We start from the raw sequence: 17,727 nt of genomic DNA, 5'->3' as shown, positions 1-17,727 counted from the left end.
TTATCCGAGTTATTTCTTTGTGACATTGCAATTTTTTTTACAGTACCATTATGCAGTAAAATGCCCATATAACGATACTGTAAAATATTCTACGAACCATGAAAAAAAAAACGTTGTTATGGAGCAGAGATTCCAAAGTAAGTGCTGCAAGACAGCTTGGGAATAAGGTTATACTTAAAGTGTGTTAATTCTGTCAGTGTGTCACTCCTTCTTTAGAGTGTCATCAAAAAGTCTCTCTGACGGGGGATGGGGCAACTCCACACTATAGATATTTCTAGTGTGGTATTGATTGGGGGTGCGGGGCGGGGGGGTGTCAAACGAAATATTTTCAAACACTTTGGATGCCATTTACGTAAAATGTTCGGGTAATCGGCCCCAAAGCAGAATGTTTTGCATTTTCATTGTTCTGCAACAAGCCCTCTGCTGACAGGAAATGTTCTGCGATATAAAAACAAACATAATAGTGTTTTCTACACTTTTCTTAAAATTTTTCCAAATTTTTCTGCAGTAGCACTGATTTTTCTGCGACGTACGTCGCAGATTTCGGCCTACTGCTTTGTGGGGGGGGGGGGGGATGATAGGATTAAAAGGTATTGGTTAAAAGCTAGGGTTATCGTTACTATAGGAAACTCCTTATCACGCATTTTAAACTTACAATTTTGCTGACATCTCTTTTAATGTGGCGTTGTTAGTACCATCAGAAAATGCATTCATAAGCAATTTATTTACAGTACAAAGGTATTATAATACAGGACTTGACAAATCAAAAAAAAAAAAAAAAAATTAGGGACAAAATGATTTTTCCCCCGACAAAATCTGTCCAAATTAGTGAATTTTTTGACTTGTCCAGCCTTGTTATGAATTAGTAAAATTTGTTGAAGTACCTTTTCTTTATTTTTTTCACTTTACATATATACATTTTTTACAAATACATTTTTAATTTTCGTTCAACGCAGGCGTACGGAGAAGGTGCGAGTGGTCAACACCATTCCCCCCCACCCCCTCCCGTTCGTGCCCGTGTGAGCACCCACTGGTCGAAAATACTTTCGACACCCCCCTGATTTTGATGATGGTAACTAACGTAATTTTAACGGATTCCCGCACAATTTGTAAAAAATAGTTGCGCAGCGACAACGTAATAGAACTCAATTCCTTGAAATTCAGCTATCAATGAATCTTCAAGCAGTAGTTTTTCATAAACACTGCAAACATAATACACTGCAATTTTAAGGTCTTAAACATTTCATAAAAAAATGTACATGTTTATATTTAATTTACAAAAATTTGACTTTTACTATATTTTTTAAAATTAAAAGAATGTCTAACAAAGTATTTAAAAATGCTTTTTAACATGATAAATAACTGTTTACATAAAATATTGAGGTGAACCAATGAGTAAATGCAATAATCGAGTAATTCTTGTTTTAACTCTATCAAAAAGCGTATAGATGTCGCCACAACAAAAATTGTTACTTGAAATATCGAGAGATGATTTTGTGTGGACTTTATTTGCGTTAATGAATTTTTTTTTTTGGGGGGGGGGGGGAGCGATCTTTGGGAGGCTTTCTTATTTATAAATATCCGGGGCCAGAGGTGTATTTACGGGGGGGGGGGGTCACTGCTATAGCTAAAGGTGGCAGTTCGGAGAGATGCGATAAATTTGAGGACTGAGCTGTTCAGAAAATTAGACTACACAATGTATAATACATACATTGTAGCTATAAATACAGCTATAAATCTGCCTCTTTCTACAGAGTGAGGCCTAAACGAATGACCAAGAGAGTTTGCCAGTAGGTGAGTGATCTAACGAGTTTACAAGCATGTGATTGATTAAAAGAATGCGAAAGCGCTTCAGTGACCAAGACAGTGTTCAAGCAAGAGAGTGACCAAATGGGTGATCTACAGAACAAGGTGCTGTTAGGTTAGTGAGTGATCTAAAGAGGAACCTAGAGAGTGTGCGAGCATGACAATGAACAAAGAGTGACACAGAAAGCGATGGACCATATCGGTGAGTGATCTAGCGATTTTGTGAGAGTAGGATAGTGACGCCAAAAGAATGACCTATAGACTCTGTGAGCGTAGGAGTAGCCAAAGGAATTCCTAGAGAGCAAGATCAGGTCAGTGAGAGACTAAAAGGACCTAGAGCGTGTGCAAGCTCGGGAAGGACCGAAAGAGTGTGTAAGCATGGGAGTGAAAGCGTGTAGGCATGAGTGAGCTAGAGACAGGGCCGTCTTAAGAGCATCATGGGGCTCCCCGGGCCAAGTGATGTTACTAAGGCCCCTACCTGGCCAATTCTCGTTTTTCTGAGGCCCCTCTTCTCTTGAGGCCCTCCTTGGGCCATGCCCGGGTGGGACCACATAATTATTCATTTGCATGAGTGTTTTTGTGTTTTTTCGTACGCGCAAATTCACCAATAGCCGTCGAAATTCCCAGAATATTTTCTGTTTCTGCTTTGAGCGGTTCTGTTTTAAGAGTTGGGAGAAATTATTGTCGTGGTTGGTTTCCATTGATCGCAATAGTGACGCCGTCTATTGGGGAAATTGGGATAAGCGACGTCACTAAGGGTATGTGCGCAGACGTCCTCCTTTCTCAGTTTTCGGATCTGATAAGCCTAGTTTGTACCACTATACTGACCAATAAAACTGACCACAACAATAATTTTTCCCAACTCTAAAACAGAACCGCTAAAAAAGCCGAAACAAAAAATTCTGGGAATTTCGATGGTTATTGGTGAATGAATGTGGTGGGGGGGGGGGGGGCACCACGAAAGCACTCAAATAAATGAAGAAATATATGTACCGTATATACTCGTCTATAACCCGAGTTTTTTCCTGGAAAAATTCGTTCCCCAAGTGGGGGGGTGGGCTTATACTCGGGTCAGTTTTTGATGAGAAAATATCGATCCCCGCAATCGGTAGTCATTTTTGTAGCAGTGTTCAAGAAACTAACATTATTGGTATGGGATACGTTCAAACCCCCACAGAACTGGTAATGTCAAAGCCGAGGCAAAGAAATCGAAAACCTCATTGGTTGGAGGTGGCTAACGTCGATTGTACAGCCTTTAGATGTAAAGCATCAACAAACAAAGACTATTTGAAGAGTTTGTGGATCGAATGGATGAGTTCCGATGATAAAGAAACTAAAAAAAGTTGTGTCTTGAAGAAACTTGACATTGGTCTAGTGTGCTAATGGGTACATGAGGCGTGTGGAATTGTTTCCATCGAAATTATCATCCGATCCTTCAAAAAGTGTTGTATCAGCAATGCGATGGACGGAACTGAAGATGATATCGTCTTTGAAAGTGACAATGGCCATGACAGCCTAGATGAAGATAAAAACGAAGATGCTGCAACCCCCCCCCCCCTTCCCCCACCCTCCATGATGATCTGATGGATTACCATGAGCTTGGAGACTTAGAAGAAATGGATTAAAAAGTTTGAATCATTTTCTATTGCAAATTTTTCGTAAGCTATTCATTTTGCATGAAAATATAAGATTTTTTTTTCTCTGAAATTCACGGAATTTTTGGGCTTATACACGGGTTTTCAATTTATTGCTGTTTTGGTGGTCCTGAAGTTCGGGGGTCGGCTTATACACGAGTATATACGGTATATATGTTTCAAAGTGGAGAAAAACATGTTTTCACCGGAAAGAAAAATAATTCTGGAAACCTGAAAAAGGATAAAATGGCGAATTTTTCCTAAAACGCTGGAGTTCGCTGGAAATGACATCAAAAAGAAGAACGGTTGGTAACCCTCAGTGGAAAACAACTCATTACATGTTAATGAGGATGTATGCTTGAAAGTGGTAAAAGAATGAGCATATAAAAATTTGAAAAGGATAAAATATAAAGAAAATTTCCTAAAACGCAGGGGGACGCTTGAAATGATGTCAAAAAGAGAGACATATCATAAATTATTTAAAATTTTTTTTTTTTTAATAAAAATAAACTGTGCGGGGAAAAAATTTAGAGTGAATAAATCAATAAATACAATAATCCTGTAATTCTTATTTCAACTTCGCAAAGAGTATAATAGATGACGCTACACACAGCGAAAATTCTAATTTGAAATTTTGAGAGGTGAGGCCTATTCAAGAGGCAAAATTGAGAGGGGCAAGATACCTAATTGCGTGGGGCAGGCATCTTCAACCCTTTGCTCGCGAGCACCACGGTGCTCCCTGAAGCACCCAGAGTGCTCGATGCTCGTGTCCGATCTCGTGCTCGCGAGCACTTGATCAACGTTCCAATTAAAAACCTGGTGCTAATTGCATTGAAGAATTGATATCATCCTGATTTCATGCATTTGTATGTCAAACTTGGCGTAAGGGTGCTCTTTTGATGATAGGTACAAGACAGTGCTCGTGACTAGTGGCGTGTAGGGTCACGACCTCCTATATAACCGGTTATCTAGGTGGTCGTGGTAGGGTTACGAGATTCGAAGACTGAGAACGGAGGACGTCTGTGCACGCAATCTTACTGACGTTCCGACACTTATCCCAGTTTCCCCAATGGATGGCGCCACTAGTCTGAACAATAAAATCAGCTACAACAATAATCTTCTTTCCCAACTCTAAAACAGAACGCTAAAAAAAAGGCAGAAACCGAAAAATTCTGGGAATTTCAACGCAGCTATTGGTGGGTTGATGAGTGGGTGGGGGGGAGACGACACAAAAATACTCATATCAATGAAGAAATTGAAGAAATTTGTTTCATGGTAGAGGGGAAAAAATTCCCCCCCCCACCAGAAAAAATGGGAAAATAATTCCGGAAACCTGAAGAAAGAGGACAAAAGGCGAACTTTCCGAAACGTAGGAGGACGCTTGAAATGACATCAAAAAGGAGGACGGTTGGTAGCCCTATATTTGCGTCAATTAAATTTTTTTTGTAGTGGGTGCGCTCTTTGAGAGGCTCTTGTTCATAAATAACCAGGGCCAGAGATGTATTTACGGGGGGAGGTGGCTAGTTCGGAGCATGGGTGGAGATACGGGGAGGGGGGGGGGGCGAGGAGCATTGCCCCTCCCCCCAAGCGTCAAAGGTGAAGTCGACCTATCTAATGTATATATGCATATATGAATTGACATCATCATCATCATCGTGCCCCCCCCCCCCCCATCAATAACGACCGTTCCCCCCACAGACTTCCAAGTCTATCTCCGCCTATGGTTCGGAGGGGAGCAAAAAATTTGAGGAATGAGCTGTCAAGAAAATTAGACTAAAGTGCCATTCCTATATGATCCCTTGAAGGATTTTTTTTGTTTGATTTATATTTTTGTAACAATAATAATGGCAATAAAATTGAATTTGAGTGCAGGGTCGTCTTAGGAGCATCATGCCCCCCCCCCCCCCCAGGGCCAAGTGACTTTTCTGAGACCCTACCTTGAAAATTATTGAAAAATTCAAGTTGTTCTCGTTTTTCTGAGTCCCCCCCCCCCCCCGGGACCATACGTTAAGACGGCAATGCTACAATGGGAGAAGAGTGACTAAATTTGTGTGTTGCCCACGGCGGTAAAACTATGACTGCTTCTTCCTTGAGAGTGAGGCCCAAACGGGTGACCTAGAAACGAGATTTCGCAAGCATGTGAGTGATCGAAACAGCGACCTAGAGCAAGTGACCAGGTCGCAAAATAGTGACCTAAAGCGTGTACACGTATCTGAGTTATCAAACCAGTTTGCAAGCATGTTAATGCTGTGAATGAGTGAATGACCGAAAGTGACCCGGAGAGCATAGGGCCAGGTTAGTGAGTGACCAAAAGCATGGGAATGAGGGAATTTGGTATAATTCTGAAATAATTCTTTTCAATATAATTCTGAAATAATTCTTTTCAATATAATTCTGAAATAATTCTTTTCAATATAATTCTGAAATAATTCTTTTCAATATAATTCTGAAATAATTCTTTTCAATATAATTCTGAAATAATTCTTTTCAATATAATTCTGAAATAATTATTTTCAATATAATTCTGAAATTATTTCTTTCCATATAATTCTGATATTATTTCATTCGATATAATTCGAAAATTATTTGTTTCAATGTAATTATGGAATTATATTTTCTCCAATAATTATTGTATGTAATTATTCAAATATAAATTATTATTATGCACGTGGGTGAGCAGGGCCGCAACTAGATGCTTGGTCAGCGAGAGGCGAGGACGCATTTTGGTACACCCTTATAATAATGTTGAAGGAGAGGTTAAAGGATGAAATTTGTGCTCCTCTGATCCGGCACCCGGGGCAAATGACCAACCTGCTCCCCTCTCAATTGCGGCCCTGCACTTGAGGCCCCCGGTCTGTGGTTGGTTGGGCACCATCTGTTAAGACGGTGCAGTGCATCTACTGTAAGTCGAACTACTATAAAAGTGGGAATAATTTCAGGTACTTTGGTTCCTGTATTTTACGGGATAGACCAATATTGCCCGCATTTAATCCAGCTCCTGCGATGATCGTCTCCCCCCCCCCAGGATTCGTGCCTGGCTCACCCCCCCCCCCCTCCGATTGAGCTCTCGAGCTCTCTCTGTGATAACAACACAACCACCGGCAATAACTTGTCTTAACGGGTTCGTGGGATAATGTCCTAAGGAAAACAAATATGTCTAAAAAAACCCCAATCGTTCCCACAAGTAGCGCTCCCCTCCCCCCTCCCTGTGGGTGACGTGCCCCTTGACCCCTGACCTTCGGAAATTTACCACGTGCTCGTGACGTCACATGACAACCCACTAGAAAGCAAGCGTAACCGCAAGAGACCAAACCGAATCAGGGAGTCATTTACTGCAGTGTAAACGGGAGTTGTTTGGAGGTACATCAGTGGATCGGGACCCATTTTGGGACTTGGAAGTCAATCTAAATCAACAGCCCGTGCGGCGTTGCCATTGAGGAAGTGGTCCAACTCTAACTCTACCCCCGTTTCATGTCGGTAAGTTTTTGGTCTTCTTTTTGAGCATCTAAAATTTCCGTCTAGAAAAGGATGGTTCACGCTTACCCAGGGGGTACACGCAGGGCATGTTTCTCATGAGTTCGGGCCATGGGCAAGTGAATTTTTACCCTCCCCCACTTATTTATTTATTTATTTATTTATTGTTGGGGTAGTTTAGAAGTGTACGCAGGGAGAGGAAGGCATGTGGGAAGTGCCTAAAATACAAAAAGACAGCTAATTTTGGGGTTTTGGGGCTGCTGAAAATATATGGGCCCCGTTCACCTATGTGAAAAACAGGCTCTGGGTCTTCATTGGATATATTTCACGGTGTCGTCGGGATAAAAGTGTCCATGATTTTTTGGATGTTATTTTGCGAAGGGTTCTGTGGCTTTTATTTTATAGGCACGGGGGTGTAGTCAGTTGGATCTCATCTTATTGCCATGAGGAGAGATTTCAGGGGGGGCTTATGAGATTGGATGAGAAGGGGGCTCCATCTATAAATTTAATCCAACATGTACCAATTAGTTACAAGTTCCGCAGAGGAATATGGACGAGGTACATGTATGTCTGGTTTAGTAGTTTAGGGGCCCTGCTCCAGGATGCCAGGGCCCATGAACCTCGTCTCTCGGCTTTCGCTTGCAGAAATACGGCACGCGAAATTTGCGTAGTAAAAGTTTCTTTCTCGATTAGCGATCGTGCTTTTGTTTTTCATTGCGGTTGAAAAAAGAATCCGTTTCAAACTAATCCAGTGTTTCTCAACCTATGGTCCGCGACGATGACCCTCAAGCACACTTGATAAAATTAATTCTAACTGGATGAGAGGAAAAATTATTCAACCTATGTAATATTGATGCTAGTTTTTTTTCCCCCACATATGGGTTCAAATAAAAATTATACCTTCATACTCGGGTTCAACACACATCATACGGGAAAATGTCGGGGATTGCGGTCCTACGAAATGCGATACATACGGGGTGTATCACAAATTTCAGTCAAAAAAAAATTCAATTTATTGCCACTCAAATGCAATTTTCTAATGGCTGCAAGTTGAGGAGACGAAGGACTGCTACAAATCGTTATAAACAAAAAATTTATTTCACAAAGAAAAAAAAAATTCAAATGATCAGATGACCATATTTCAATGAAAAAAATATTAAACTGTGATCTTAAATGGGGTAAAATACGGGACATTTTGCCAATTATCATTAATATGTGAAATGAACATCCCATGGTAAATATGTTTTACAAAAATTAATTATAAAGTGCAATGTATAAATTTGATTTGAAAATTATTGTCATAATTATCATAATATAATTTGTATATTATGAAAACGTTATGTATTCATGACCTTAGTACATATTTAATATTTAATGTATAAAAAAACTTTACAAACCAAAATTGAAGGATGTCCCGTAATACGGGACGCAAATGGTCCGTCAAATTGTTTCAGGCATTCTACTGGTACTTGGAATCAGAAAGGTCAGACGCGTTCGGTTCCAACAAAAAGTGGCCGTTGTTCGAAGGTGGCCGTTAAAGGAGGTTTTACAACTACTATATAAACCACACATGCACCACGTCCACATTCCCCTGCAGAATTTCTAACGAATTGGTACATTTTGGAATGTGCATATATGTGTTGTGAACCTGACGTGAAGTTCGTTTCTGTGTAACGTTTGTTATGTGTAGTGCTGCCATCTGGGCATTTTTTTCTAACTGTGAGTGAAGTGCAATGATTGCTCTGTTGTAGGCTTGTTGCTCTCTGTGGCGAGACTTTTTACACGGGAGATCGGCTCGCACTCGCGCCTCAAAATTGGGAACCACAGAAAACCAACTTCAGCCGACCACCACTGTGGCGACGGTGGGGTCCCCACCAAACCAGAGGTTTTACTGTGAGTGAAATTTTTCGAGGAGTATACATGTAAATTAGTGTTGCAGGGCCTCAAAAGAATTACTTTTCCTGGGGGGCCCATGTGTGGGCCTATGGAAGATTCTCTCCTGAAAGTCCACTGTAAATACCAGACTGGAGAGATTAAGACCCCCCCCCCCCGAAAGTGAAATTACTTGCATTCGTTAGAAAAATCAAACAAAAGAAATACGGAAAGCGCTTTGAGAAGGAATTTCAAAAAATTCCCCCACCACCGCGGATTATCCGGAACCGCGAACTTTATGGAGGCTCCGGCAAGGGCGTAGCGGGGGGGGGGGGACTTGGGGATCTGGTCCCTCCGAAATGTGAGTAAATGAAAATGACCGAAAACAGGGAAAAAGATGGCCAAATCTATTGTTCTATCACTTGGGTACCCCCCGAAATGAAAGTGGTTGCCACCCCCTGAACGAAATTTCTGGCTACGCCCCTGGTCTCCGGATAATCCGCGGTCTATCTTTTATATCCGCGGTTTTCTCTTTTCCCGGGGACTCGAATTATCGAGACTGTACAGTAACGACACAATGGTGTCCGAACGAAACGTAAAACAGAAATGAATATGTTTCACAAATTTTGTTTCACATTCCATCCCATCCTAGAGATGTAAGGGTTTGTTTTCCTTACTTGAGAAAGGATTTTCGTTTTGCGAAGTTAATCCAGAGTCATTACGAGATATTTATTGTATGTTTCAGGAAGAATGTGCAGGATTCCATTTAGCTTGATAAAATGTCTGAAGATCAAGAAAATGCATCCGCAGTGTCTGTGGCGGACGATGTCGAAAAAAAAAATTCAGGGTTTGGACAAGGTGTCCATGATCCCAAGCTACTTCTTGGTCCGTCCATAAATAGAGACATACCGGCGAAGAATAAGGACGATTGCATCAAACTGATGGACTTCGGAATAACTAAATACGATCGACATCCCCCAGAAGTCTTGATACAGGAGCCATTGCCAAAATCTTGGCTAACAGATCATCCCGCAGAGCAAAATTGCAATGCTCTGGACCATCAAAACCAGGCTGAGTCGTCTCATCAACTCACGCGAGTCAAAACTGACACAGAGAAACTATGGACGGAGATATCTTCAACTTCTAACGGAAAGATCGAACGTGGAGATCCGTGGATCCCTCCAAATCCAGACACTGGTTCAGACCAGAAACCGATCCTAGGACAACCTCAGAACACCACAAACCACGTCTTGTTGAACCGGAGTTCTTTAGAACTATGGGAAATGCATCCAACCAGTGGCGAGCACCAAATACATGATGGTGACCCTGAACGGGACTCTTATCAGGATCATCACCAAGCTCACCGATGGCCAGCGAAACAAGGTGATCACCATCATCATCACTGGTTCGAGAACCATCGCGTTCAAGAGAAATGGGTGAAAATTGAACCATCTGATTTTAATATAGTCTCCAACGACGAGGTAGAGGAATCGGAAGCTGTCGTTCCGACGTCCGCTCAGGATCCGGATCCTAAAATTAAAAGTGACCATAGCGTGGGGATTTCTGACGGTAAGAACTGGTCCGGAGAAATTGATGGTGCAGATAATCAAATACACGACAGTATTGCTCAAACGGCGTATCTAACGGTGCTTGAAGTGAACCCCAAAACGGATCCATATGGCGAGAACTGGCTGGCAGAGAAGCACGCCTCCACGTTGCAGGATGGCCAGCACCACACTAGGCCTGCTGTTCCATCCACTTCTGGTCACCTCACCGTGATTGGACAGACCGGACACCCGTGGAGCAACCATCACGGCATCCCAGCGTTAGCGTGCGGTCTTAGCTCTCTTGGAACTGAGAGCATCGCTCCAGAACGCAATAATACAAGCAGGACAGGAGCTAGCTTCGGCCATCCCTATCTCAGCCCAGACGCATCAACGACGCCTTGGGGCCTTTTAGATCATTCCGTAAGCAGTTTGCAGCACTCGCCTTATTACGCTGATGGTAAGAGTCATCACCCGGGACAGGGTGAGTTTATTCAAATTACAGTAACAATATTTATACGGGGTGTTTCTGTTAATGGACCGAAAAACTCAGGGGGTTGTTAGTAGGCGTCAAGAGGAACGAAAATTGTAATGGAACATGGTGTCGCAAACCACGTTGAGAGGGTGCAAATAGCGAAGAACGCATGTAGGTTTCGATTCGTCAGGTTGGAACGTTAGTACAATAAAGCCGGGTTTTCCTAGGAACAGGTTTCCTGTGCCGCGCGCAACGTGATTCACCCAGCGTGACACACCGTCCACTCACCAATAAGAAAAGCAGTCCTACAGAGCGCAATACGGCTCACGACCGCGCTTTACGTCGGGCGTGATTGGCCGACTGCTTCTGGAGGAGTCAAATGCGTCGTGCGCCTCGCGTTTTGCCCGATGTTTTCTTCACTCTTGTGTGTTTTATTTCCCTTCCCTTCAAACCGGAGCATGCAGACGACAGAGTAGCTGATGCCAAGGCCATATACTATAATATAGCCGTCCTGATCTGATGCGCCCCGTAGGCAAGCACAAACGCTTAACACGTTGCTGCCGACGTGAAATTATACTGTTCCTTTCACGCGGCGCAAAACACCTATACCTAGGAAAACCCGGCTTAATTACTACAAAAAGATTTGTTTGTTTTCGATTTATAAGAGTTGTTGAAAGGGAGGGCCACTGACGTGTCATTGCACAGTCTACAACGACGTAAAAACGATTCCCAGACGCGGTTCCAGACCGCCGGGTGCCGAACATAGAGTTCAGCTGCAACCGCTCATGTACTTGTCGACGGGGAATTGCAAACCGTTGCAGTACAGTTTCTTCCATTTGAGGAGTGCGTACATTGCGCGGTCCCCCTGCATCTCGTGCCGTGCTGGGTGGAAGGTCCCCGTCTCCCGTAGTAGTCGATCGATCGTGGCGAAGGTAGTACGGTGCGGACAACTCCTCATCGGATATTGCTGTCGGTACATCCGCTGCGATAAGCGCCCATTGCCATCTGCTCGACCGTAAATCAGATGCATATCAGCGTATTATTCCTCGTTCGTGTAGTCAGCCATCACGATGCTCATTGAAACAGACGAATAACTGCTACACGTTCTTTACTGCCGCAATAGTGCTAATTTACGTCGTCCGCAGCGCGTGATCCTACCCCAGCGCATGCGTTTTTCGCGATTTTCATCCTTTCAACGTGCTTTGCGACACCCATGTTCCAGTGCAATTTTTATTCCTCTTGAGACGCACCCTGTATATAACCCTTTGTTAACGGAGTTAACAATGGGTTAACAACAATAACGTAACTTAACGTTTACGAATTCATAAATACTGAAGGAATTTGGTACATTTGAATGTGGTTTTACGTAAAAGTTATTCTCACAAGGGTATTTTATAGAAAAAATATCACTTCAATTTCATTTTTTTTACCATAGAGGGCGTTGCACAAAAGCAGATCATTACTGACTGGACCTGAACATTTCTTCAACATCTTCTGTGTCCGAAACGTTTTTAAAGCTTCAGCTGGGGATTCCGTGGTAGTAAAATTCGCTGAACTAAAACAGCTCCTCCAATAGTCTTTTATACACTAATGTTCAACATCACAGTATTTACCTTATGTAAGTGCCAGAAACACGAAAAAATCAGAAACGAGTTGTTAATCTCACACCCTGCATTTATAGGACCCTGATTTGCATATTTCCAGCGATTTTCGTCCGTAAAGAGCCCTCTATCAAAAGAAAAACCATTCTTCATTTTTGAATAACTTTTTCGCAAACCGCTTCGAGAGTATCCCTATTCCTTCAATTTATATGAATTTTTAAACTACATATTTACGAATTTATTGCACAGAATACGTGGGATTGCCAGAGGATCGAGAATGCGTCAAATGCGGCGCCATGTCGACATCACTGTGGCGAATAGATGGCAATGGTCATTACCTCTGCAACGCCTGTGGCCTGGACTCAAGGACTGTTCGTGCTCAGATCAAGCCGCAGAAAAGGCTGGTGAGTCATTTTTATACAATTTGTTGATATTTGTTTGTACTGAAAGTATTAATTTATTAGCGGGTAGTGATTCCCAACCCGTGTGTGTTTAGGGCCGGAGCTGAGGGGAGGGAAGGGTGGGGTGGGAGCAATTTCAGAAATCTTGAGGGACCGGAACAAAAGAAACATTGTTATTAAATCATTGAGTTTATATTATTGAGTTATTTTTGTTCCTTCTCAAAATTTGCCGCCCCCCCCCCAGAAGTTTGCCACCTAGGATAGTTATTCTCTTTGCCCTCTCTAGTTCCGGCCCTGTAGGGGGGGGGGGGAAACTCAAACCTAATATTTTTATAGGTAATATGGAGATGGCAAATATTGGAGATCGGATCCATGGGCACCAAGACAAGTTTTTTATTTCAGAGGGAGTTCCTTTAAATCCCTGGGTCCCTAGGAGGGGGGAGGGGGTGGATTGTAACGAGATACTCGAAATTAAAATCTTACATTAGAATGTAAAATTATTTAGAATCCATGAGGGCGGACGACCTCTTACTGATCCATGGGAAGGTGGGGGGGGGGGGAGAGGTTGCTGAGGGTGCTCAAATACCCAAAATAAATTGTAACACGGGGTGAAGCACCCCTAGAAATTCAATTCACTTCATAAGTCGATTCATAAATCCAAATCTCGACCATAAAGGCAAGATCCGAGCCAGGGCCGTATTAAGAGGGCCTGTGGCGATTATTATCAATTGTCGTTTTTTTTACACTATGAATTTCCTATGGAGGTGTCCGTAAAAAATCTGGCCTGGGGGCCCTGTTACTAAACCACACATGCACCTCATCCACGTTCCTCTGCGGAACTTCTAACGAATTGGTCATGTTGAAGTGTGGGTGTACGTGTTGTGAACCTAACGTGAAGATTGTTTCTGCGTAATTCTTGTTATAGTGCTGCCATCGATTTTTTTTAACTATGAGTGAATTGTAATGATTGAATAATTGTACCGTTTAGGCCTATTGCTGCTCTCTAAGGTGATTGTTTTTAAAGGAGAGATCGGCTCGCATTTGAGCCTCGTAGTTGGGAACCCTTAGGGCCCCGCAGCAGGATGCAGGGCTATGACCGGAGAATTCTGGTCTTGCGTTTCTCTATGATCAAAAGTCTTGAAAAAGACGAAGATTCTCAACACGTGCCTCAGGGTAGGACCACTTGGCCGCGGCCCGGGGATCTAAAATGAATATGGGGGTGGATCTCGTGATTATATGAACTCTGGTTCTGCGATTTTCCTGAATACCCATGTATAGGTGAGCATGCATTTTCCGAATCATAGAACATAACTTTGCCCGGGACCCATGGTGCCCTTAAATGCACTGGTTACACGAAGTAATTGCGAAACATTGTAATAATTTTTTTTTTTTCCTTATAGACGACGAATAGGCGAGTGAACCAGACCTGTTCGAATTGTGGCACAACGAATACGACCCTGTGGCGACGGAATAGAAACGGCGAACCGGTCTGCAATGCCTGTGGCCTCTACTTCAAGCTCCATGGCGTAAGTATTGTCTCACCGCGGAAAGATGGTTTATGGGCCCCTTTCACACACGCACCGGTCTCGTCCGTACGGAAAGATGCCGTCCCCCGGTTTGCTTTCCGGCCGTTGTTTTTTGTTAGTCACTGTTAGCCGTTTGGTTGGCTTAGGGTGGCCAGGTGAGGTGCTCGAGAAACCGGGACAAAACGTGGAACCCCCCCCCCCCCCAGTAATAAGAACCGTGACATTTCAGAAATCCTTTTTTAGGGGGACATTTCTGTATAAAATTGCAAACTTACAATGCATTACGAAAATATAATCACACTCCTTCTACACAAAGGCGCCAAAATGATTAAAACGTTTTACTCCCATTTTGGCATCTCATTTTTACATGGGTTCTTCAAAAGGCAGAACTACTGTTGCTTTACGTCCATTTTGTGATTTAAATGGATTTTTTCTCCATATATATGTGTATATGTGTGTGTGTGTGTGTTTAATCATTATTATTTATATTTTACTGAACCTCTTCCCAAGGCGAGTTAACTGAGTCCAGAGTAGATGGGAGAAATGCAGTAAAACTTCGATATAACGATACTCTGGGGACCAAGGGCGTAGCGGGGGGGGGGGGGAAGACATGGGGTCTGGTGTCCCCCCGAAATGTGAGAAAATGACCGAAAAAAGGGGAAAAGATGGCCAAATCTATTGTTCTATCATTTTGGTCGCCCCCACCCTCCCCCGAATGAAATTTCTGGGTACGGGCCTGCTGCGGACCTAGATAAAATATCGTTGCAGAGGGATTTATCATTACGTCGAGTACCGTTGCAGCAAGGTTTCGCTGTAATAAATTCCAGCTCTATCTCCCTCCTTCATGCTTTATGTAGCCAACAGCTGGCCCGCGGGCCGCATGATGCTTCCGACAATGTAAAAATAAATGATCAAATTAAAATTTATACTCTACAAGGGTTAAATCCAATTTGTGGTCATTATTATTATGTGGTCTGTGGCCCCCACAGACAAGAAATGCTCATTTTAAGAGCTACCTTGTTAGACATAAGAGAATAAGGCCAATGGCTTATGAAGTCGTAAGAAATTTTAGCCAAAATATGTAGATTAATTATTTGCAGATGATTATGTGATTTCTCTGCATCAGAAAAAATTGGACGTAACTCGAAAATAATCCCTAATGCATCTTTTGGAGCAAAAATCAATATTAGACGAGATCTTATTTTCGAGGAAACACCGAATATTTTCTCGGAATATATTAGTAAATTGTACTCGGCTTTTGATTACTTTTTTTTGTCTATTCTGGCGAAGGTGGAAAGACCACAGGCCATGAAGAAAGAAGGCATCCAAAAAAGGAAGAGGAGACCCAGAAGCAACAGCCAACAGGATGCCAAGAAAAAGACTTTGCCATCATGTGAGAATATGCTTCGTTGATTGTTGTGTGTTCAATAAATTGTTCCGTCAAACTTCGATGTCCTAATGGATTATTTAGACGCCGAATATATAGGTAGGTCTCTTAGATCCATGGATAAAGCAATTGCACTGGGCACCCCCTACCCTTTTCTTAACACGTAGCTGGTGTGATGAGTGAGCTTTTCCTTTAAAAACCGTTCTGCACTGTGCAGCATCACAGCCCAGTGCTTTACCATTGGAAAAGCACTGGGGACACCGCAATCGATTGTTAAGCGTAATACTACGCTACTAAACCAGACATGCACCTCATCCACGTTCCTCTGCGGAACTTCTTACGAATTGGTACATGTTGGAATGTGCGTGTACGTGTTGCGAACCTGAGATGAAGTTTGTTTCTGTGTAATGCTTGTTATAAGTAGTGCTGCCATCTGCCATCAATTTCTTTAGGGGCCCCTTCAAGCTCTGTAATTGGTTCTGGTTCCAATGCAGGGCTATAATAGTGGGTCTCTAAACGTAGGGCCGCAACTAGATACTTGGTGTGCCGGGGAAAGCACAAATTTTGGCGCCTCCTATAATGTTGGAGGTGTGGTTAAAGCAGGGCCGCAACTAGGGGGAGGGAAGCAGGCGGGTCTCGTGAACCGGGCGCTGGACCAGAGGGGGCGCAAATTTTATTCTTAAACCTCTCCTTCAATATTACCAGGGGGCGCCAAAATGTGCACTTGCCGAGTGACCAAACATCTAGTTGCGGCCCTGGGTTAAAGAGTGAAATTTGCGCCCCTCTCTGGTCCAGTGTCCTGGGCACCAGCCACGCCTGCTCCCCCCCAGTTGCGGCCCCGCATAAAAATCCCTAAGCAACTTTTTTTTCAAATTTTTCATGTGAATCCTTTGAACATGATGGTAATGTTATGTATTTTTTTATACAATTCTTGCAGTTGTCAAGGTCACTGAGGGGTCTTTGACACCTATGTACCCTTTAACGTCGGATGCCCAACGCCAACAATGTCAACATTTGCAGCATCCGACGATGACGACAAGATCCATACATGACCATTTGTACAATTTCATGTTTATGAAATCATGTGTTTCACGTTTGTAAAAAATGTTGCCATTTTTATATGTAATAAAATTTTCATCTACCCAATTGAAGATTTTTTTTTTATAAACATCGCCTGTGTGCCAAAAACGACACATTGTGCGTTCCAATGTTAAATTATTGCAATGCTATTCGCGCAACCAACACTATTACTACTAGACTTCGACCATATTCCTCCGTGGAATTTCTAACGAAAAAGTACACGTTGGAATGTGCGTCTATATGTTTCTGTGTTTTCCTAACGTTTGTTTTGTGTGTAACGCTTGTTAGAGTGCTGCCACCTGCTATCTATTTTTCGAACTATGAATGAAGTTTGATGATTCAGTATTTGTACAGTTGTGGGTTCAACCAACACTGCTTTTTCCTAGTCAATCCATAATAGCGCTCTGTTACTGTTTGAACAATTCTAGCAAACTTCTCAAACAGTTACTCGTTAATCGCGCATCAGTCACGATATTCTCTCTAGAGTGGTCTAAATCAGCGGTTCTCAATCGGGGGCCATATGGCCCCCCCTAGTGGTACTGGGGAGACTTCAAGGGGGCCACGGGAGAAAATTTAGAAAGGGGCCATGACAGGTCGTTTGGAGGGCTGCAGAGAGCTGAGAAGAAAAATTAAGGTGCGAAGAAAGAATGATTTTATATTAGTGACTATACTTACAGAATCCACCAAAACAAGGGCCGTCTTAGGGCATGGACCCACCCAGGCCTCATCACCTACATTTTGCAGCAGGTTCCCTAGGATTGGGTTTTTCGCAGGCCCCCGGCTAGATTTTTCACAGACCCCTCCTCTATATTAAATTTGTAGTGTGAAAAACAAAAAATGATGAAAACCACATCAGGCCCCGGGCTGCAGCTCTGTCAGTCCCACTCTTGTGAGGGTTCATGTCCGGGGTTCTCATGTCCATAAGTG

General features: G+C 42.8%; 1 protein-coding gene across 5 annotated transcripts in view; it reads left to right on the top strand.

The window, feature by feature from the left end:
- Nucleotides 1–16,864, top strand: part of LOC149084403 (uncharacterized) — a 28,519-nt gene extending 11,655 nt beyond the window's left edge. The window contains exons 1-6 of one of the 5 annotated variants that reach the window (XR_016192970.1): nt 6,750–6,917; nt 9,532–10,790; nt 12,656–12,810; nt 14,208–14,333; nt 15,624–15,819; nt 16,658–16,864. Coding sequence is in view for 3 of the 5 variants with exons in the window: in XM_089234793.1 (XP_089090919.1) it covers nt 9,566–10,814; nt 12,656–12,810; nt 14,208–14,333; nt 15,624–15,726; nt 16,658–16,821 (1,797 nt within the window). In the remaining 2 variants the exon portion in view is untranslated. Of the gene's footprint in view, nt 1–6,749; nt 6,918–9,531; nt 10,815–12,655; nt 12,811–14,207; nt 14,334–15,623; nt 15,820–16,657 lie in introns of those variants that run through there. The other 4 variants (XR_016192969.1, XM_089234794.1, XM_089234792.1 and 1 more) reach the window with 4 other exon arrangements.
- Nucleotides 16,865–17,727: the final 863 nt, after the last annotated feature.

Source organism: Pholcus phalangioides, unplaced genomic scaffold (genome assembly GCF_987345545.1).
Source record: "Pholcus phalangioides strain wild (caught in Gottingen) unplaced genomic scaffold, Ppha-v1.0 ptg000008l_1, whole genome shotgun sequence".
In the NCBI taxonomy this organism is placed as follows: domain Eukaryota; kingdom Metazoa; phylum Arthropoda; class Arachnida; order Araneae; family Pholcidae; genus Pholcus; species Pholcus phalangioides.
The sequence above is the reverse complement of the archived record's forward strand: the minus strand, read 5'-3'. Positions and strand labels throughout refer to the sequence as shown.